Source organism: Monodon monoceros, unplaced genomic scaffold (genome assembly GCF_005190385.1).
Source record: "Monodon monoceros isolate NGI ecotype Baffin Bay Population unplaced genomic scaffold, NGI_Narwhal_1 Super_Scaffold_5, whole genome shotgun sequence".
Taxonomy (NCBI): domain Eukaryota; kingdom Metazoa; phylum Chordata; class Mammalia; order Artiodactyla; family Monodontidae; genus Monodon; species Monodon monoceros.
In genome coordinates this window covers 87427840-87451532 of record NW_021703782.1, presented here as the reverse complement: position 1 = coordinate 87451532, position 23693 = coordinate 87427840, and the positions used below count along the sequence as shown (strand labels likewise).

General features: G+C 41.7%; 1 protein-coding gene across 5 annotated transcripts in view; it reads right to left on the bottom strand.

Annotated features, from left to right (window-relative positions):
• Window positions 1–4313: 4313 nt before the first annotated feature.
• The window catches only part of ZNF462 (zinc finger protein 462), a 144322-nt gene continuing 124942 nt past the window's right edge, over window positions 4314–23693 (bottom strand). For all 5 annotated transcript variants that reach the window (XM_029202706.1, XM_029202705.1, XM_029202708.1 and 2 more), the window contains exons 11-13: window positions 12365–12497; window positions 7684–7807; window positions 4314–6590 (exon numbers count right to left, since the gene is read on the bottom strand). In XM_029202706.1, coding sequence (XP_029058539.1) covers window positions 6383–6590; window positions 7684–7807; window positions 12365–12497 — 465 coding nt within the window. In that variant the 3' untranslated portion in view covers window positions 4314–6382. The remainder of the gene's footprint in view (window positions 6591–7683; window positions 7808–12364; window positions 12498–23693) is intronic.

The window sequence follows — 23693 nt, the reverse complement described above, 5'->3', positions numbered from 1 at the left end:
AAATGTAACATTGATGCCAAATCAGATGGGAACTAACACTTGGTATCAACAGGAATATATTTGAATTTAAAAAGGCTAGCTGCATCTGACAGCAGTGCGTCTGAGACTCAAGTCGGAGTCGGAGTGGGGGCGGGGAAGAGGAGCGAAGAATCTTCAATAAATGTTTATTAAGACGGGGGATGGGTGGTAAACAGGGTGACCACCTATGACATGTAGGAAGTCAGGGAAGGCTTGATGTCAGAAGTTACACTTAGGCTGACTCTTAAAGGGACAGGTAATTTCCGGTAAAGAAAAGGAGTTCAATACTGAAGGCAGAGGGAGTGGCATGTACAGGGCAGGGTGTTTGGGGAAAAAAACCCTATTTCCAGGAAATGATGAGCACAGCACTTCGAAGCATCTTACGGTCTTTATGACCTAGTGTTGTCCCCTGTCAGACCCCTTGGCCCTGAAATTTGGATAGTTGCAAGGAAAGAGCACATCCTGTAGTAATTTTTGTTATGCTTCGGGCTGAAGACTCACTAAATGTATGAGTGACCAATTTCTCCTTTGCCTCCCTAAAACAAATGTGTGCTTTTAGACACAGAAAACATATTCAGTCAAGGCTGCCTTTCCCCAGAGTTGCCAGCAGCAACCCAGAGGTGGGGGCAAAGCCTTCACAACAGGAGCCTGACGGTCCAGCAAGCCCCAGCATCTTCAGGGGTAGTCACTTCTCCCACGTTGCATCTGTCCTCACCATTCGTGAGCTCTTGGAAGGCAAGAGCCATGTCTGTTTGGTTTGTTGTTACTCAGTGGCTAGCACCAAACATTTGCTCAAAAATATTGGTGACGTGCATGGGGGATGGGACCGGCATCCTGTGCTTTCTAAATAGAGGGTTTCTATCTCCCCTTCTGTTTCCAAGGAAACACTTCTGTAAGTTCCTGGTTGTGGTAGAGGTTGCCAGCTCATGAGTCCTTCCTGGGCACATTGGTAGACAAGACCACACACTTTCCAGCCCCTTGTGGGTTGGTGGGATTGTATGACCAGGTCTAGCTCATGAAGCAAGACTCGAAGTGATGTGTGCTACTTCCTGGATGAGGCATTTGAGTGGGTAGATCACCTCCAAGCTCTCAGCAATGACCCTAGGATTCATGTGTTAAGATGACAGCAACATCAGATGGAGGAGCTTGGATTCCTGAGCCACTAGATGAAAGGGCATTCCCACTGACCCTCACTGCCAATCTGTGGAAGAATTAAATCTCTATGGTGCTAAGGAGTTGCCTTGTTGCAGCGCCTACCATGACTAATTTATCAGTATATTCTACTTCCTCTACATAAAACCAAGTGGGAGTATGGATTAGACATGAACTCAGTAAAAACACTGTTCATTAAACATTTGATGGAGGCCATGAGAGAGGAATAGCTATGTTTTATAATGGACAAGTCGATTACATCACTTTCCTTTAGGAAAACACACAGAAGAAACTTCTTAACCTGCAGTTCTAGAAAAGGTGGAATGTCTCCTGAACATTCAATAATAAAAAGTTACTAAGAATGTGATTCTTGATTGAGCCGTTGTTTTGCCATGCCTCCCAGCAAGCTCAGAGCCAAGTATGTAGCTTATGCATGGTCTCATGGAATGCATTTTTGCCAGTTCTCTACTATGATTTTGCTATTCAGTCATTTTCCCTTTAGGTCTTGATTTACCTAATTTTGTTTGCTCTAATTGTGTTTTATACACTCTGTAAGTCTCTTAATATCTTTCTTTTGTGAAGGAGATAAAAACAAGGAAGTGTGAGAATCAAATTTTTAGAATGGGCTCTGGATGTAAGCCATTCTTAACAACTGGTGAAGGCAGACAGTATAAATCGGCTTTGAGTTTAAAAATCAGTGCTGTAATTACAGTCCAGTAAAGATGTTAAAAAAATTATTTTGAAATGATTAGATTATGGGTTGGCAGAAATTGAGTATTCGAATGCAATAAGTTTAACTGGTTACATGATAATTTTGATTTGAGCTAGTTTCTGACAGTAATACTTGCCTAGTCAAATAATTTTAAAAAGCTAAAGTAGTTTGAATTCATCACTAAAAAGATCATATTAAAAGACAAAAAAATCCTTTTTGACCCACCTCCTAGAGAAATAGAAATAAAAACAAAAATAAACAAATGGGACCTAATGAAACTTCAAAGCTTTTGCACAGCAAGGGAAACCATAAACAAGACAAAAAGACAACCCTCAGAATGGGAGAAAACATTTGCCAATGAAGCAACTGACAAAGGAGTAATCTCTAAAATATACAAGCAGCTCATGTAGCTCAATATCAAAAAAACAAACAACCCAATCCAAAAATGGATGGAAGACGTAAATAGACATCTCTCCAAAGAAGGTATACAGATTGCCAACAAACACATGAAAGGATGCTCAACATCATTAATCATTAGAGAAATGCAAGTCAAAACTACAATGAGATATCATCTCACACCAGTTAGAATGGGCATCATCAGAAAATCTACAAACAGCAAATGCTGGAGAGGGTGTGGAGAAAAGGGAGCCCTCTTGCACTGTTGGTGGGAATGTAAACTGATACAGCCACTATGGAGAAGTGTGGAGGTTCCTTAAAAAACTAAAAATAGAACTACCATACGACCCAGCAATCCCACTCCTGGGCACATACCCTGAGAAAACCATAATTCAAAAAGAGTCATGTACCACAATGTTCACTGCAGCTCTATTTACAGTAGCCAGGACATCGAAGCAACCGAAGTGTCCATCAACAGATGAACGCGGATAAAGATGTGGCACACATTTACAATGGAATATTACTCAGCCATAAAAAGGAACGAAACTGAGTTATTTGTAGTGAGGTGGATGGACCTAGAGACTGTCATACAGAGTGAAGTCAGTCAGAAAGAGAAAAACAAATACCGTATGCTAACACACATATATGGAATCTAGAAAAAAAAAAGTCACGAAGAACCTAGTGGCAGGACAGGAATAAGACGCAGACGTGGAGAATGGACTTGAGGATATGGGGAGGGGGAAGGGTAAGCTGTGACAAAGTGAGAGAGTGGCATGGACATACGTACACTACCAAATGTAAAATAGCTAGCTAGTGGGAAGCAGTCCCATAGCACAGGGAGATCAGCTCGGTGCTTTGTGACCACCTAGAGGGGTGGGATAGGGAGGGTGGGAGGGAGGGAGATGCCAGAGGGAAGAGATATGGGAACATATGTATATGTATAACTGATTCACTTTGTTATAAAGCAGAAATTAACACATCATTGTAAAGCAATTATACTCCAATAAAGATGTTTTAAAAAAAAAAGACAAAAAAAAATCAGTGCTGTTGATTTTAATTTACCCCTCTTCCAGGTTTCATGACTATTAATCTTCCCTTTGGTTTGTAACAGGACAGCTCAAAGAACAGGTTAATGATGGGAATTACCGGGGCAGGGTGCCTAGTAAGATAGTCGGTGGCAGTGGCTGTGACTCGCAGTTAGAGGAAAATAACTGTGCTCACGGGTTCAGGGTTCCCAGATGATGTTCAGTCGCTGGCATTTCCTCCTTCTGAAGCTTCGCACACCGCTTTAACATTTTTGATGGAAAACATTCATTCCCTCCATAAAATTCCCCCAGTTGGTTATAAACAGCTGATGGAGAAATATTAACATTTTAAAATTCCAGCTCACACCTCACCTTAAATTTACCTTTGCTTTTCGTAACGGTTTAGATTTAATGGCTTGAAATATCTCTCATGTACATGCATTGAAAGGCAATGCTATATAATTTCTACATTTCATATCTGTAGCCATATCTGTAAATGATTTACAACAGATGCACATAGACACATGTGAAAAAAATTCTTTATTAATTTCTCACGTTTCATTACAAAATGTATGTTGCGAACAACTTTGAATAACCTACTTGTGTGTTTTTTGTTGTTTTTTAAACCCCTTGGCTTCAAGAACTCAGGATCTCCCTATCTTTTATCAAGTACTGGGAAATACTGATTTTATTGGAGTCAATAGGTTATCATTTTGCTATTTATTTTCTTCTCTCAAGCTCTGAAAAAAAATGTCCTCTGTATAAATTAAACAAAAAAAGTTGTAAATTCTATGTCATTACAGTCAACAGAATTATAATAATGCATCCAAAATGTGCGGCCACAAAATATCAGGTATATGTTTGAAAAAAGAAAAAAAAATGACATTCTAGCCTTGTTAAAAGGATAATGGTCCCATATTTTTATTAACAGGTTAGCAAAACAAAATCCAATGGATTACAATATTTACATGTTATTTGAAAAATAAAGTAGTGATAAAAGCATGTCACAAATATTTTCTTTTTTTTTTCTTTTTTTCTTTCTTTTTTTCTTTTTTTTTTTTGTTTGTTTTTTGGTAACCATTACAAACACCCAATCCAGGTATGGAACTGTTTAGTACATTTGAAATGAGGCCAATTAAAAACAAATATGGACACAAAATGAATCTTTGTCTAGATCACACTTTCCCTTTTTCTGGTTTCCACATGATGGCCCCCATCCCTAAAAAAAAAAAATTAAATTAAAACAAACGCCCTACAAATAAAAATTCTTAACAGCAAGAAAGTAAAAGAACAACATGCTTTTCAAGTAAGCACTTATTCCACAAATGCAATATCTTTCCATGGATTTTATTTGAAGCTGTGTGGGACACTGTCATCTCAGCAATTCCCCTTCCCTTTCTCCCCCCCTCCCCCAACCCTTCCAAGTTAAAAAAAAAACAAAACAAAACATGAAAACCAAAGGACTCACACACATACACACACATGCTCACGCACACATCCAAGCTCACACGCACACAGGCTTCTAAAACCTAAGATTCAAGGAAAGTTCTACTTTTTGGAACGAAACCCTTTGTTCACAATCAGAACGTATTATAAATGTAGACTTAGATTTAGTCTAAGCTGCTCCCTCCTGAAAAAGCTAATATGGGGAAACAGAGCAGCTGGCAGCTAGATTAAAGAAAAAAAAAAAAAAAGTAGTTCTCCAGGCTCCTTGTAGGATATAAGTATTTCGTGAACACTCTCACCAAAGGGATGGGATTCGAGCACATCCCCTTGTCCCGCAAAATAAATGAGAATCCCCCCACCCCCAAAAAACACAATGCAAACAAAAACAGAACACAGATTTAAAATCACACACAAAAGCCAGCCCATCCTAACAGAAATTATTTGTGTGAGACAGATAATGTGTAAAATTTGACAGCAACAAAAGGGTGAAGAGGACTTCCTCGTCTGGCCCACAAGCTGCATAGCTGTGCCGAAAAGTTTGGTTCTTTAGTTAAATTAAAAAAAAAAAAAAAAAAGTTCTTTGTTATTTCCATGTTTAAAATAAAAACGTTCCTATTCACAAAAAACTAAATCTCCCTTGCCCCCAAATCAAAACAACAATAACACACACAGAAAAAACAATTTATATGAAAAACTGAATTGTGCTGTGTTTGTAACACTCAAACTGATAGAAGATAAACGTGTGGCAAACAAAACTCCACAGTCACCTTAAAATTAGCTCACATGAAATCTACCAAATTCTAAATTATAGTTGAACACTAATAAACAGCTTACCTGGAATAAAGGATAATTCACAAACATTTATCTAATAATTAAAGTCTGTTTCTTTTTTTTGTTTTGTTTTTTACTAAAATAATTAAAAAAATCACAGTATTTTAAGAAATAAAACCCACGTGGGGATTTTAAGCACAATTTGTGTTCCTTTCTTTAAAACTCTTTTTTTTTTTTCTCCATTCACCATCTTGCCCAGCAGTTCTCTCTACATTTAACCACAATGACGACAGGTAGTACTGACAAATGCAGAGAATTCCCTTGGTTAAGTTTGAGGTACTAGGAAACAGGTGACTGTTTTATGCAAAGCAGTTTTTTTGTTTTGTTTTTTGTTTTTTTGTTTGTTTTTTCCCAAAGCGGCTGCAGTTAGGTCTTGAAAAAGCTTAACGTATTAAAACTAGAAAAACGCACCAAAAGTTGTGCGTCAAAAAGTTGTTCCCCTAAGAGAAGTCTTCTACTGTCACGGAGCTTCTGTTTCCACATACTGTCCAAGACCACCATAGCGCACACATGTGCAAGGGAGGTGCTTCGTATTCCGCAACAACTGAAACTTCCACGATGAAGATCCGGAAGGAAAGATGTAGTGATGGAAAAGGAGCCACATATTCCAACCATTTAAATAACTTTAATTTACATACTCACTCACACAGGTACCAGTGCTTTGAAAATAGATTGTTCAGTCCTAAAAAGCAGCTTTGTTCTGTCTTCTCTTTTCTGTCCCCCCCTTCTCAGCCCAAGCTGGCCCTCCCACTTTTTTTCATCACGGTTCAAGTAAGAGGTGATTAAGAATTTCACCAAACGCTTATTCTTTTTTGGCCTCTGCATTCTCCAGGAGAGATTTGTCAGCAGCTACTACACAGATGGCTACTGGTTCATTCTTTAGGGAAAAGTCTATCCCGATTGCTTCGTCATCTTCCTTTTCCTCTATAGAGGGCACCTTAATACTGTCCTCCATGCTATCTTTCAGGTGGATTTCTTCTTGGCTCACCAGCTTGGTGTCATTCAACGCCCTGGAGAAACATTCATGGTAGTGAAGGGTGAGCATATACATACATATTTTTCTAGTTAAACAAAAAACACTCATGTCCTTATTTCTCTGATCCTAAAAAGACCTTGGGGTCCTACAAGTATGACTGAACTGTGGGTGATTTATCCTTGCTACCTGTTATGCTCAGGTCATATATTTCTGGCATCTTAACAAAAAGTTGAACCTATAAAAATATCCATTACCATACTATGTTTTGATTATACCATGCTTTGATTCCAGATCAACATAATTATTTTATGTTCCCTCCTGTACTGGGAACAATATAAATCATAAGCGATCATAGCCAGAAGTGCCTTATGCTCCGACCCATCAGAGGAACCTACAAGCTTGGAGGTTTGCTATATTATTCGGACTAAACGAGCAACTCAGGTATTAAAGATTTAATGGATAGGTCCAGAAACAAATCACAGAAACAACAAAAAGCAAAAACCTGAAGACGGGACCCATGTCCTGGGGAGCTTAGTTACATTCTCTGAAGTTTAGATGCTTCACGTTTCTGGGCATTTTCTGCTGGAAGGACCAACTCCTAGGTTCTCCCAGCGTCTGCTGGGCTCTAAGTGCCTTATCTAGGGGACAATTTCATGTTCAAGGATCTTATGAGTGCTCTACAGGTATGCTCCCACCTACCTGGGAGGCAGGCAGAAGCGGGCTCTGTCCCCGAGGCAGAGCATTGAAGGCACCAAGAGGTGCGTGGGAAGGTTCAAGGCCACTCAGGGAATGAGTCATCACAGAGGCAGGAACAGAAGCCAGATCTTTGGACCCCGGTCCACGCTCTATCAGAGAACGTCATGCTAATGAAAGCTGAAGGGACACGGGCTGGAGAGAGCGCTACACTTCTACACGAGGGCTTGAGCGGGATCTGTCATTCGTAAAGATGATCTTTCCTCCTTTGACTTGTGTCTGGGTGACCATTTAAAAACCAGCAGAAAGGTAGAAACCCAGTTCGTTACAACTGCCTCTCCTCCCATGCCCGGAAGTGTGACACAGAGGGGTCTATGTATTGTCAGGAGAAACCGCCACCTCGCACGATGGGCGAAGGCCTTCATGGGACTTACATGCCGTGTCTCAGCACGTGCCTTTCCCACTCAGAGCCCTGGGAAAACGCCCGTCCGCAAAATTCACATGGAAAACGCTTCTCAGTGTTGATAGCAGCCCCACGGTCAGAAAATCTCATCAGATCTGTGAGGAGAAAGCAGAAGTGTTACCTGTGTGCCGGGGAGCGGGCAGAAGAGAAGTCAACATCCATTAGGAAACTTCCTCTCCTACCTTCCGTCCCAAAGCCATTCAGTGAAACCAATTTCCAGACTCCTTACTCTTTCTCCTACTGGCTTTTCACCAAAGGATATCTCTTGAAACTCTCTCAAGAACTGTTCCTGTGGTTCCCGAGCCCCAGGTGTCCTCACTTCTCCTCACCTCCCAGTTGCTTCCATCACAAATAACCTGGGTCTGTCTTGCCTGAAGAACCCCTTCTGTTCATTCCAATGGCATCTGAGCATTTTTTTTTCCTATCAAATCTCTCCCTTCTGTGATGCTCTGTATCAGTGCCTCAAGTTTAGCATGTATTCATTTTCTATTTGACACAAGTTTATCTCCGCTCACTAAAAAAGCAACAGATCAGGAAAAGCATGGTAAGACCTCAAGGCTTCGACACATTCCAAGGAAGGCTGAGGACTCACGACTGGTGGTCATCTGCCATGGATATCAGAATCAACACCTCCCAGGGTGACTGCGAACACTGAATGAGATCTGTAAGCAAAGAACCTAGCAGGAGTGAGTCCCGGGCATCAGGAAGTCTGGAATGTGAAAGCGTGTCCTCAGCTAGTAAGGGCTCCTGGCCAGCTGCCCAGCATCTATGCCTCAATCGGTATGTATATATATATATTTTTTTTTGGGGGGGCGGGGATGGGCTGTGTTGGGTCTTGGTTGCCGCATGCAGGCTTTCTCTAGTTGTGGCGAGCAGGGGCTACTCTTCGCTGCAGTGTGCGGGCTTCTCATTGCGGTCGCTTCTCTTGTTGCGGAGCACGGGCTCTAGGCATATGGGCTTCAGTAGTTGTGGCGCACGGGCTTCAGTAGTTGTGGCTCGCGGGCTCTAGAGGACAGTCTCAGTAGTTGTGGTGCACGGGCTTAGTTGCTCTGCGGCATGTGGGATCTTCCCAGACCAGGGCTCGAACCCGTGTCCCCTGCATTGGCAGGCGGATTCTTAACCGCTGAGCCACCAGAGAAGTCCAATTGGTGTATTCTTGAACATGGGGATATGCACACATTTCTGGATAGCTCTGTTGTTAACATCAAATGTTGACTGTCGTTTTATTTCCTCCACGGCCCTGGGCACATGTGAGTGGTCTGATAAACGTGGACTGGCTGGCTAATTGTTTAGAGGCCACGCCTCCTGGCAAACTCAAAGATGAGAGCTTATATGGCCTTTGTGTTATCCTGAGTCCCAAGCCCACATGTCTTTGATTATACCACAGAGGGCCAGATCTTTACGTGCATAATAAACAGCAGGACCTAGACGGCTCTGCAGCCACGCGGCAGAGTGAGGGCAGCACACGGGGAAATGTTGATCATCTCTGCGTATCTGATCGCTGTGTGTCTGTACCTACAAGATGTTACAGGAGGATGTCTCCTGGTTGAAACACTCCGTCTGATAAAAATCCTCAGGATGACGTTAACAGGCCAGGTGTCTCTACGCTGCCTTCACCTTCGGCACAAAAAGCTCTGTGAATGGGGCCAGTTTTAACAAAAGATGAAACATTTTCTCACAAATTAAGAAGATCACCACACAAGCCATTAAAAATAATTGCACAGACTACCTTCCTTGATTCTTTTCATTGGAAATGAGACAGCACCATCTGCCCTGCGCATTAATTCCTTAGCAGGGATTATCTTGGGCAAGAAATCAGCAGAATGCCTTCCTAGCTCCTCCCAGCTGCATAATGAGAGGGGGTGGGGAGGGTCTTGCTTGGGTTCATGTTGATTTCTTCACGCCTGGTTTCTTCTCTTTCAGATTCCCTCTGAGCTGCCTTCTGAGGCAGGACCTGCAATGTGGCCACAGTCAGTCCCCTCCCTGGTTCTTGTGCTGGGAAAGGACGCTGGGAACAGGGTAGCTCCAAGGACGTGAGCCCCCCGAACTGAGCGCCCGATGAGCACCTACACTGCCAACGCGGGGCCTGCCCCTGGCACATGCACTCGCTTACCCTTAGGAAACATGAAACCAGCCACCTATTCTTCCCAAGGGCTCATGCTGTTTCATCCTCAAAGGAGGAGGCCAGTCATTACCTGTCACACATCAAATGGCTCTCCATTAGCCCCGAGAGCTGTGCTAAAGCCACCTCCCGCTCTCTACTCCTGGAAGACAGGACGTCTGGCAAAAACGCCCCGAGGCTATTGTGTGCTGGTTCTTCTGGTTGGCAAGGATATACCTGATGGTGGAAAATTGATTCAAAGGCAATGAAACAAAGGAGGCTGTTCTTTCAAGGATCGGGCGAGGGGTATGGGAAGGTTTTGGCTAGTAATTCCCATTAACGTTACTAGAAGTGACTCATGTAATTCCCCCACCCGCTGAGAGAGGAAAACAGGCTTCTCCACCCCAAGGTTTTTTCCCCCATGCTGTTAAGGCTCATGAATGTGGATGCTAAACTTTCCAGGGACAGGCGATCAGACACCATGAAGTTCTTTCCAGGCAAACAGAGCTGGTCTGATGCCACAGTGCCCATGCGAGGGGTCGGCCAGGCTGGGCAAGGGAACGTGCCTGGTGCTCTCACAGCTAACTGCCATTTAGTTTAGAGGCGTCACAGGGGAGGGGAGGACTAAAGGAGGTTCTTGCCTCTGCAATACTTATAACCTGTAAAATCATGTGTGCTCAGCTCTAGAGATTAAAACGTCATGGTACCCAATGAGGACTAATTCATTTCCTGGAGAGGAACGGTAGGGCACAGAGCACCATGAAGAAAAGGAGCCTGTGTACCCTCTGTCACAAGCATCCTCTTCCAGAGAACTCTGGAAACAGTACACAGACGTTAAAGAATTCATCACTAAGAACATATTTGTGAAATGCTAAAAAAAATAAATAAAGGAAAAGAAAATTTAAAAACCATGCTTCTCAGATCACAGCCATTTTCCTTGTAAGAAACAGATTACTGCAGCCCCTCCTAATAAAAGTTGTAACATGACAAGGGCAATCAGTCTATATGGTGTGGGTGTTCTATTTATCCATTTACCGTGGGCATGGGGGTTCAGGAGCCAAACTGGATCCCCACTCAGCAAACCTGTGGTCTCCTACTACGGCAGAGGTAAAAGATGGTGGGCAAGGGGATGGGGCTGGAAGTCAGGGCAAGTCAGGAAGAAGAACAGGGCGAACCGCAGGGGGAACGGCCACCAAGTCGGCTTTCTTAGGCTTGCAGACTGACCAAGCAAGAAAAGCCAAGAAATTCCGCAAAAGTGCCCCTTAGAGTGAGGCCCTAAGGGCCACTGGACTGACAGAATTCAGGGGCAGGTACCCTTCAATGAGGATCACCCCGCTGTCCAAAGGGTAGGGGAGATGGTGTATAGTGTAAAAGACGTTTTGCCTTTGGAGCCAGAAGACTTAGACTCAACCTCCAGTGGTTTTTTTTTTAAACTTTGAACAAGCTCTTAAGTATCCTGGGCCTTTGTTTCCCCATTTGTAAAAATGGCAATAATACCATCTACATTGCAGGGTTTTATCATTATTATTAGCTGGTTACTATGTTCTAGGAACTAGACTAACGTTTGTGTGCTCTCTCATTTAAGATTTATGCAACCCTAGGATGATGAATGCATAAAGAGATAAAATAATTTACCCAAAGTCATATAACCAACAAGTAGCGCGACTGGGAGCCAAATCCAGGCAGACCAACTACAGAGCCTCTAACATTATGTAACGTTAAGGATAAAAGGTATAAAACCCACGAGCACCGGGCCTGGCACATCAGGATGCTCAGTAATGGCAACTAATACCATTCTTCTCATCACTGGGATGATGTCTATCACATTTATTTCTCAGGTCTAGGTTATCCATGTGTTTTTGATAAATCTGCAATAACTAAAGTAAGATATCCCAACCTATATCCTTTACGTAGAGTCTTGGGTTTTCCACAAGATTCTATGTTGAGCAATATAGAATACCAACTCTAGATCATGTAAACGTATGTCTACAACTAAATATACTTTGAAAAACTTCACTTTGAAAATAATGATAGACTCACAGAAACTCATGCAAAAATACCACAAAACCTTTCCCTGTAAACACAGCCAAATAAAAGCCCCTGGTCTCTCTCTCTCTCTTTACAAAGCAAAAGCAGTAGCAAGGGGGGTGAGAGGAGGACCGTGCAGGACACATGGAGAGAGCTCAAGCCCCCTGCAGCTCCCCCCAGCCCAGCAGAAGCAATTTGAAATAAGCGTTCAATCGGAAGCTCGTTTACATTCCTCAGTGGCTTTTACAGGACCATCCATCTTGCTGTCTGTCCTTATTCTGCAGATTCCCAAGACACCAGTTTTCCTGAATAAAAAGCCAATCATCGCCACGTATCTTTTACCGAATGTATTTCCTGGGAGTTTCTAGAGCTGGTACTAGTTTACAGGACACAGCCCCTGGTGTGTTTCTTAAGTCAGTCCATTCCTTCTGTTGCCCCTACAACAACCTTCTGCCTCCCCTTGTATCTCAGCACGGCCGGGCTGGGTGCCAGCTGGGGCTCAGGGGGCAGGGGAGGGACCTACCTCTGCCGTCAGCCTTGCTGTTCATTTCTTCTTCCTTGTCCTCCTCGTCACTGCTGGAGCTCTCCATCTTCTCCTTCATCTGTTCCAGCTGATCCAAGTTAACTCGTCCAACCAGCTCAAAGTTACGGCTTACCTGAAACAGACCCAAACAGACAGTGGAATCACAAACCGCAACTGAATGCGGTTCTCCCCCGAGGACAGAACTTCCCGCCGTCATTTTCCCGTGGGTGTGCTTTTAGAGCCAGGACCAAATAACCCCAGTGCCTAAGAGGTCCTTTCTTCACGCTGACTCTCTCAGAGGTGTACCTGCCGTTTACTTCCACATTCGTTTTCACTGGAAGTGTCAACACCGGACCTTCCTTACCAAATTCAGTAAAAAACGTGAGCTACCGTCAGCAGAAAATCAAAAGCATCGTGAAGCCCGGGGTGTAGAACCGGTGTCCAATAAACATTTTTGGAGTTGAATTCAAGGATGTACCTTCTGTAAACTACCCAAATTGTGGTTTCCTTCCCCTTTCTGGGAATGTGGCCTTTTCTGATTTTGGCTTTTGGAAACATGTATAAGAAGTGTCATACACGCATATTTATGAAGTTATGTTTCTGGAGGTGAAGTGACTCTGTAAGTAACCTGAAGACTAGCAGAGTCACAACATTTCCACCATGAGCCTATCAAGCTGGAGGGCTATGGGCTGTCCTAGCTTTGACCAAACGACAGCTACTCGATTCCTAACTCCAGTTTAGATGTAAGACAATAATATTGGTACTGTTTCGTGTTACTACTGTTTCTGAAGCTGACCACAGCCTATTCATCACAGCTGGGGATTATCTGAGAAAAACCTAGATGACAAATCCCTAAAAACCCTTTTAAAGTGTTAACTATGGCTGATTTTTGTTTACATAAAACGTGGTTAGGATAATGTGGGAATCCAAACTGTCTTCAAAATATCATCCAAGAGAAATAAAAATCCACCCTGAGAAAACTCTGTAAGGATATTCTGTTTGGGGTTCTCATGTCAATGGTAGTACAAAATGCAACCTCTTCAATTAATCTATTTTCAGAACTTCTTCAGTCGCACGTGTAGAATTACCAGCAACGACAGCGCAGGAGTCTAGCCAACAAAATGACTCAGACCAATGCAGTGATGGGTTCCGTGCTTCCCCTGTGGGGACCAGGGAAGGGGCCCATGGAGATAAATAAGACCCCGTCCTGGCCTCCAGAGGCGCAGAGTTTAGTTGAGGAGGGAAGACAGACTTCATTAATGAGACTCCAAGGCAGATTTCCATAGCTGCTACAGGAGAGAGAGAGAGTAATGAGGGCGCAGGAGAGGACAGGGAGAATTTACAAGACAGTTCCAAAATATTCCCTGGGACCAGCCTGGAACAAAGATGTGCTGAGCACCACCGGTTCCATACGCCTGGCAGATGGAAACATCATCATCAACTGTGACAAATGCGAGAGAAAGAGCCTCAGAGCAGCAGGGCCAACAGACAGTGCTGTGAAAAAGCTTAACACCGCCCCGCCCCCGTCACATCATGTTGGGGGTCGGCCGCGTTGAAAAGGAGCAAGAACCCTCGGGAGGAAAGCTCTCTTAAAGCAAGAGAAACAATCCACTGAATGAAATCCATGAAATCAGTTGACTTGGAAAACAACTCAGCATGAGGGTGGAAAAGACCCCTTCGTCACTGTCAGCACTAAACCCTCAGAGAAGGCAAATTCCTGTTCTGCTCGTGAAAAAAAGTTTTAAAAATGAATAGCCTAAAAAAAAAAAAAATGAATAGCCTAAGGCGAAGAGGAGGAAGTCAAGTTAGAATCTTTCTTCCTCTCTGAGTTCATGGTATCAGCCGGCAAAGGACTTTTGAACAAAGTACCTTCCCAATTAGGGCTTTATCTATGTACTATCCTCACTCCTACCGGCCTATACAGATTTTTAAAAATTTGTAACACAGACCTGAGCGCAAGTTTCGGGTTCGCCGTGAACCATGAGACTCCGGGCAAATTACTGAACATAAATGTCCTCAGTGTCCTTGTTTGTAAAAGGGGGCCAGCACAGTATCCGAAACACAATAAATAGTTCACCAAATTGTGGTTTCCTTCCCCTTTCTGGGAATGTGGCCTTTTCCGATTTTGGCTTTTGGAAACACATATAAGTATCGTAAGTGCATATTTATGAAGTTATGTTTCACCACAAAGTCGACATTTTAATCAAATAGCATTTATGACAAATATGTGAATAAAAGTTTTCTGGGTTGCCAGTTTTTTTCAGGAAAAGGAGGCAAGATTCCAACTGGCCTAATTTCAAAATATGCAAAGAAACAATATTTTGAAATGATCAGTACTTTAAAAGGCAGCCTTTCCCAATAGCTTTCTCCCTGCTTCAGCCAGGGCAACTATAAGCATGTAGAAGGGGCAGGAGAGGTGGGCACTGCCAGCAAACAAAACAAAAATGAAACCAAGAAAGGCCAAAAAACAATCCTCAAACATCTTTAATCCAGCAGTTTGCATTCATTCATTCATTCATTCAGGACTCCCAGGGGCCCTGCTGTATGCCAGGCCCTGTGCCTATCAAGGAACTCACAGTGACAGAAGGAGATCTGTCACCAAACCAAATGTTATTTTTTCTTTTCCGCCTTCCTGTTTCTTTTCCTTTTACAGGAAAACTGTTAGCATTTTGGATTCTGCACAATTTTATGAGTACATGACATTTTCATGGTATAACGTTCACCCGGGGCTCACCGAGGATTTATTTGTCCTGAAGATTTCTAAAATCTTTGTTTAAAAATAAAAATGAAAAATTTTGCTATGTAATTAGAGGATTTTAAATTAAAAACTCTTTATAGGGTTGAGTTCTTACTATACTTTAAATCTCCAAACCAGCAATCCAGGGTTAATCTTCATACAAAAGGAAGACTCCTTGCTGCACTTCTGAGCCACCCTCTCTTTCCTGTATTATTGCAAGCCCCTTCCCTCCCTCCCTGCTGACTTCCCAGCGTCCATTCTCACCACCTCTTGCATCTAACCTCCAGGGTGGTCTGACTGAGTGATTTTTTTAAAAAAAATTAAATCTGCTCATGTCAGACTCCACTTGCCCTGAGGATGAAGCCCCAATTTCTTACTGGGCTTTACATGTCCCCCCGACTATCATCTTACCCCCTGCCCTCACACTGACTGCCCTTTGCTCCTACCACCCTGAGCTTATTGAGGTCTCTGGAACAGGCCAAGCTCTTGACTTTGTGCCTCTCTCCGCAGAGGCTGTGTCCTCTGTTTGAAATTCTCTCAAGCCTGCCTCGCTCACATGGTGTCTCGTCTCCTCAGCCTTCCAGCATCGCTCCAATGTCACTGTATCTGGGGGACCTTCCCTCAACACCTCCTAGGTTAAATATCCTTGCCCTAGGCTTCCACAGCACCCTCCCCTCCCCTTTCATAACTCAGTGACTGTACAGCCCAGGGGACTAGATTCAATACCTTGTAATAACCTATATATGTATGTAGAACTGAATCACTTTGCTGTACATCCGAAACTAACAAACACTGTAAATCAACAATGGTGCGATTAAAAAAACCCTCAGAAATTCACTGTTTCTGGCCTGCCTGCCCAACAGAACTGCAAACTCCATGAAGACAAACACCCTGCAGCTTATTCACAGCCAGATCTGCACTGGCCAGTGCAGTGTCCAGATTAGAGCAGGCATGGTTCTCACCTCTTGGATACTGGGTGTCTGCATTTTCATTTATTATATTTTTCTGTACTATAAATGTTTACAAAGAAAAACTAGAAAGCAGAAAAAACTCATTTAAAATACAACGACCTACATGAAGAACCTAGGGGTAAGACGGGAATAAAGACACAGACCTACTAGAGCATGGACCTAAGGATATGCGGAGGGGGAAGGGTTAGCTGTGACAAAGCGAGAGAGTGGGATGGACATATATACACTACCAAACGTAAAACAGATAGCTAGTGGGAAGCAGCCGCATAGCACAGGGAGATCAGCTCGGTGCTTCGTGACCACCTAGAGGGGTGGGATAGGGAGGGTGGGAGGGAGGGAGACGCAAGAGGGAAGAGATACCGGAACATATGTATATGTATAACTGAGTCACTTTGTTATACAGCAGAAACTAACACACCACTGTAAAGCAATTATACTCCAATAAAGATATTAAAAAAATAAAATCCAACGACCTGTACATAATACCTGTGAACAAGGGGTCACATTTCTGTATTCCTGTCTCCATTCACAGGTGACTTACAGTGCTGCTGTTCGATGCATGCTACGGCATAAATACCAATCTCTGTATACATCCTTTTTTTTTTTTTTTTTTTTTTTTGCAGTACGCGGGCCTCTCACTGTTGTGGCCTCTCCCGTTGCGGAGCACAGGCTCCGGACGCGCAGGCTCAGCGGCCATGGCTCATGGGCCCAGCCGCTCCGCGGCATGTGGGATCTTCCCGGACCGGGCCACGAACCCGCGTCCCCTGCATCGGCAGGCGGACTCTCAACCACTGCGCCACCAGGGAAGCCCTATACATCCATTTTTAATCACCACATAATACTTCGTTAAGTAGATATATTATAGTTTACTTGACTCTTCCCATGTGAGTCTACCTTTGGTTATTTCTGGCTTTTCACTATTAAAAATGCAACAATAAGCCTTACTATACACAAACCTTTCTTTCATGTTTAGTTTTAGCCATGGCAATCAGGAAAGAAAAAGAAATAAAAGGAATCCAAATTAGAAAAGGAGAAGTAAAACTGTCACTGTTTGCAGAAGACATGAATACTATACATAGAAAGTCATAAAGATGCTACCGGTAACTACTAGAGCTCATCAATGAATTCGGTAAAATTTCAGGATACAAAATTGATACACAGAAATCTAGCATTTCTATACACTAGAAATGTGTATAGTGATCTATACACTAGATCTTTTTTCTGAAAGATCAGAAAAAGAAATTAAGGGAACAATTTCACTTACCAGCACATCAAAAAAGAATAAAATACCTAGGAATAAACCTACCTAAAGAGACAAAAGACCTGTACTCTGAAAACTATAAGACACTGATGAAAAACTGAAGATGACACAAACAGATGGAAAGATATACCACATTCTTGGATTGGAAGAATCAATATTGTCAAAATGACTATACTACTCAAGGCAATCTACAGATTCAGTGCAATCCCTATCAAATTACCAATGGCACAGAACTAGAACAAAAAATTTTTTAAATTTGTATGGAAACACAAAAGATCCCACCTAAATAGCCAAAACAATCCTGAGAAAGAAAAATGGAGCTGGAAGAATTACACTCCCCGACTTCAAACTATAGTACAAAGCTACAGTTATCAAAACACATTTTTGTTCTGGCATAAAAATAGAAACATAGTTCAATGGAACAGGACAGAAAGCTCAGAAATAAACACACACACCTATGGTCAATTAATCTACAACAAAGGAGACAAGAACATATGATGGAGAAAAGACAGTCTCTTCAATACTGGACAGCTACATGTAAAAGAATGAAATTAGAACATTCTCTAACACCATACAAAAAAAAAAAACTCAAAATGGATTAAAGACCAAAATTTAAGACTGGATACTGTAAAACTCTTAGAGGAAAAAACAGGCAGAACACACTTTGACATAAATCGCAGCAATATCTTTTTGGATCCGTCTCCTAGAGTAATGAAAATAAAAACAGAAACAAATGAGACCTAATTAAACTTAAAAGCTTTTGCACAGCAAAGGAGACCATAAACAAAACAAAAAGACAACCCACAGAATGGGAGAAAGTATCTGCAAATGAAGCAACTGACAAAGGATTAATCTCCAAAGTATACAAACAGCTCATGCAGCTCAGTAACAAAAAAACAAACAACCCAATCAAAAAATGGGCAGAAGATCTAAACAGACATTTCTCCAAAGAAGACATACAGATGGCCAAAAAACACATGAAAAGATACTCAAATTCACTAGTTGTTAGAGAAATGCAAATCAAAGCCACAATGACGAATTACCTCACACCAGTGAGAATGGCCATCATCAAATAATAATATAATAATAATATTATATTAAATAAATATAATAACCAACAATAAATGCTGGAGAGGGTGTGGAGAAAAGGGAACCCTCCTACACTGTTGGTGGGAATGTAAACTGGTACAACCACTATGGAGAACAGTATGGCGGGTCCTTTAAAAACTAAAAATAGAACTATTGTATGATTCAGCAATCCCACTCCTGGGCATATACCCAGAGAAAACTATAATTCGAAAAGATACATTCACCCTAATATTCATTGCAGCACTATTTACAATAGCCAAGACATGGAAACAATCTAGATGTCCAACGACAGATGAATGGATAAAGAAGATGTGGTATAGGGACTTCCCTGGTGGGCCAGTGGGTAAAACTCAGTGCTCCCAATGCAGGGGGCCCAGGTTTGATCCCTGGTCAGGGAACTAGATACCGCATGCATGCCACAACTAAGAGTCCACGTGCCGCAACTAAGAAGCCCGCATGCCTCAACTAAAGATCCCACATGCTGCAACGAAGATCCTGTGTACAGCAACTAAGACTCAGTGGAGCCTAAATCAATCAATCAATTAATTAATTAATTAAAAGATGTGGTATGTGCGCGCGCACACACACACACACACACACACACACACAATGGAATATTACTCAGCCATAAAAAAAGAATGAAATAATGCCAATTGCAGCAACATGGACGGACCGAGAGATTATCGTACTAAGTGAAGTAAGTAAAACAGAGAAAGACAAATGTCATATGACATCACTTACATGTGGAATCTAGAAAATGATACAAATGAACTTATTTACAAAACAGAAATAGACTCACAGATTTTGAAAACACACTTATGGTTACCAAAGGGAAAAGGTGGGGGGAGGGATAAATTAGGAGTTTGGGATTAACATATACACACTACTATATATAAAACAGGTAATCAACAATGACATACCGTATAGCACACAGAACTCTATAATAACCTATATGGGAAAAGAATCTGAAAAAGAATGGCTATATGTACATATATAACCGAATCACTTTGCTACACACCTGAAACTAACACAACATTGTAATTCAACTATACTCCAATTTAAAATAAATTTTTAAAAAAATTTTTAATTAAAAATAGAAAAGAATGCAGTAATAAGCCTTATTGTATATGAACTTTTCTTTTATATTTAGTTTTACTTTTATAGGCTAAATACTCAGACATGAAATTACAGGGTCAAAGTCAAATGGTATACAGATTTTATATTAAAGTTCCAATATATTTCTAAGTTTGCTTCTAAAATGATCATACTTGTAGTGATTACCTTCTGGATCTCGAAATTGGTGGGTATCCGACCAACTTCTTAATGAGACAGAGGACATATGGAGGGACATTCACTTTCTTCTTTAGAGATGAGAAGCAATTTATCACCTTGTTTCACAAAAGCCCACAACAGAGGGAGAAAGACAGCAAGGCTGAGTCTGAGTTCTAGAACCTGGCTCCTTAGAGCCTTCTGAAGGCAAAAGAAGCCATCCAAGATTTTAAAGGGTAGACTGTTCAAACACACAATCACTCAGACTGTAAAACTATGTGCAGATCCTTATATCTCGTGAAAGTTATCTGTGAATGCCCAGGAATTGAAAGTCCCTCATAAAGGCCGCTAACTCAGAGTTGTGTGAAAAGCTGTCCAGTAAGGAGGTGAGATGAACTGCCAAAGACCAGCAAAAACTTTACCCCTTAACACTGAAGCAGAGATGCTGTAAACCCTTCAGTGCTCATGCTTAGTGTTCAAGCTTCACCACTACACCTGGCTTTTTGTTTGTTGCTTTTTAACCATTCAGCAAAATGGTTTCTGTCTGTCCCTAGCATATGAAAGAATTTCCACACTCGAGTCTTATTCTAAGGGAAGGAGTGTTATGTGATTTACAAATATAAGCAAGTTGCACATGCATTTTCATACTGCCCCGGGGGGCAAACCCAGCCTTACAGGAAAGACTGATATAACCTTGCTTGTTACGGAAAGAATGAAGTTGGACACCCTCGTCTTCAGATTACTTAGCAAACATTAACTGGGGGAGATGGTGATGAAGACAAACCCACGTAATGTTTCCAGAGTCCCCCTCCTACTGACTTAACACTTGTACCTTTAAAAAGAGACCCCCAACCAGGATGTTCACATCACCTAATAGTGCATGTTCATGTTAAAAAGAAAGGCCAAGAGAACTTTTTACTTCTAGAAGAAGTGACAGAAGAGAACATGGAAAAACTGTCTCTTACATCAGAAGTGCCCATCTCAGTCACAAACTGACAATGTGTAGTATTGCAAAGATTTTAAAGGACTCATGGCCCAGGCAGGCAAACTTTTTCTGTGAAGGGCCAGTTAAGCGAGTTTTTTAGGCTTTCTGGACCATATGGTCTGTCACAACTACTCAATTATTGTGTAGCTTGAAAGCAGCCACAGATAATACGGAAATGGACGAGCATGGCTGTGTTCCAATAAAACTATATTCAGGGACACTGAAATTTGAATTCTGTATAATTTCACATGTCATGAAATATTACTCTTTTGATTTTTTCCAACCATTTAAAATTGTCAAAACCATTCTTAGCTGGCGGGCCATATAAAAACAGGCAGTGGGCCAGATTTGGTCCATGGGCCAGAGTCTGCCCACCCCGACTTATGATATCAGGTGGTTTGCCCAGCACATCCTCTTTGCCTGTCTCTGAAAGTCAGAATGGGAATGAGGGAAAGGAATCAGTGGGAGAAAGGGTCAGCAAAGCACTGTCTCTACGAATTCTTACAGGAAGGTGGTCAAAGACGCAGGTAGAAGTCTTAAATTCTCTGCTAAGAGCATTTCTATCAGAGCTCTTATAAAAGCTTCTAGAAAAGATATTCAGCTCAGTGTATTAAAGTTCTATGGAAGGTGAGCCACGACACCATACTTGCTTTGCATTATGCTGCCTTCCGATTTTATAGACATCTTTATGCAGCACTTAACACGCTGGTTGTGATTCTCTGTTTAAGCTTATCTCATCTGCTTGCTTATAAACTCTTCCAGGGTAGCAACTGTTTCTTATTTGGTTTTACAGGCTCAGTGCAGAGTGTAAGGCCAGTCATCTAGTTGACACACAATACATGCTATTTGAATCTACCAGTAACATAAAATCCCATAGGCGATGATAAAGTATAAAGAACTTCATAATATTGCATGCCATGATACAAATCTGCTTGCTAATGAGAATAAAATTGGACATTTTCTAAAAGGTTTTGTTTCAATGCTTACCAAATAATCTACTATATGCTAAAAATTAATCCAGTAGTTTTTCCATGTATCACTTTAACCCTTATGATCATTCTGTAAGATATGTGTTATCTTCCGTATTTGTAGATGAGGAAAACAGGACACAAAGCAAGTAAGTGATAAAGCCAGGATTAGAACTCACATCTTCAGATGACATAGCTCCAGCTTTCCTCATTAGAATGCAGATCATCTGTCGAAATGTAAATTTGCTTACAAAATATGGAAACATTATCCATGGGATACTGGCTGAACACAAGAAGGAAGAAAAAAGTACTGTGACAATGATATTCGATCCAAAATTTGGTGGATAAAGCAGTAGAATCTTTTGAGAATATTTTCTTCAAAATAAAAACCTTTCTAAGAACAGTAAGAATAAAGGATGGTAAAGTTCCAGAAGGGTATGGGGCACGGAAGTCAAGGAGACTATCTACTTTCTTTTGCCATCATTGAGTTAGAACAGAAAACATGCTTCTGCCAGACCTGACTTAGCAAAAGTCCAGACAAAATCAATCATTTTGAGAATCTCAGCACAGCCCCAGTCACAAGTACTCAAGATAGCCAAGTGAAAGGCATCATTAAAGTCAAACACCTTTGCTGTCGGCCAACTGAGCTGCTGCCAATCTCCTGAACTCGAAATCCAGAGGCAAAGATGCTGCTGCTGCTGTCATGTTTTGCTTATTTGAACAAACAGGATACGTATAATTTCTTGTTTGAAAAGTGCTTTCATTTATTTATTTACTTAGCAACCAGCTACTGGAGACTTTATTGTATGCAGGGCACTATGGTTAGATTTGGGAAGAAAAGAGAGGTAAATAATGTGGTTTCCATTTTAAGACTGTTGCATCCAGTGGCAAGACAGAGCCTCGTTAAGAGTTAAGTGCAAGTTGAGGCAGCGTGAAATACATGCCTTAACAGAGGAAGAAGGAGAGCTCTATGGAAGCTTGGGAGCTGGGGCCATTCATTTTGGCTAGAGAGTTTAGTGGATAGTTTCAAAGGTTATAGGCAAAGAACATCTTCAAATGTCTACTTGAGAAATATCTTCTAAGGTTCTGCCAGGCACATCCCTCTGAATATGACCACACCTCTTGCTCATCTACCTCTGATTTGTCTTCCAAAATACATGATAGAAGCAGGTCCACGGCTGACAAATCAAGAAGCAACTAACATGAAGGAGAGCACAGATGAAATGACATAATCTTCTGGAAAAACCTTCAGCCTGCAGGAACCTACAGAGTTCATAAAGCTAGAGATGCCAGTACTTAGTTCAGAAATTAAACGCAGTCCAAAAAGACCATGGCCAAAGGTGTATTTTATGATTTGGAGCTGGGGAAGGTTCTTTGTTTTATTTCTTCTCATTCCCTTTGCTGGAAACAAATGTTCTATGTGACTTTCTTGCCACTGCGGATTTCACTAGTCCGGAAAGTGGAACAATTTTATTGGAATAACTCAAATGTTGGCAATTCCTCCTGAGCTGAATGCTCTGCTGCTTCCCCTAAACTGACAAAAAGAAAGAGACACGAGTTCCTCAGAGTTCAGCTGCCTGAGGCTCCATTTGTATAAAAAATTTAAAACATTTCAAAGTAAATTCAATTAGTGAATGTGTATTGGCTGAATAGACTATCCTTCTAAATTTAATACAGCGAACATGACAATTTTACGAGCAAAGCAAGTTAGAGATAATATATTTTTATGTTCCTTAAACTAGCAAAGAGACTTCAGAACCATAAAGAACGCTAACAAGGTACTGCATATACTTAAACTTTCTTCAAAGAAAAAAACATGTGTGTTTTTCCAAATGTGAGAAGTGCGAGGTTTGGTTTTTTTTATGACTTCAAGGTTCCTAGAAACGTTACCTCTTCATCTTGCACCAGCATTGCTGATAAATGGCACTACTGACATATGATTTCATTCTGTGTGTGTGTGTGTGTGTGTGTGTGTGTGTGTGTGTGTGAGAGAGAGAGAGAGAGAGAGAGAGAGAGAGAGAGAGAGAGAGAGAGAGAGAGAGAGAGAGA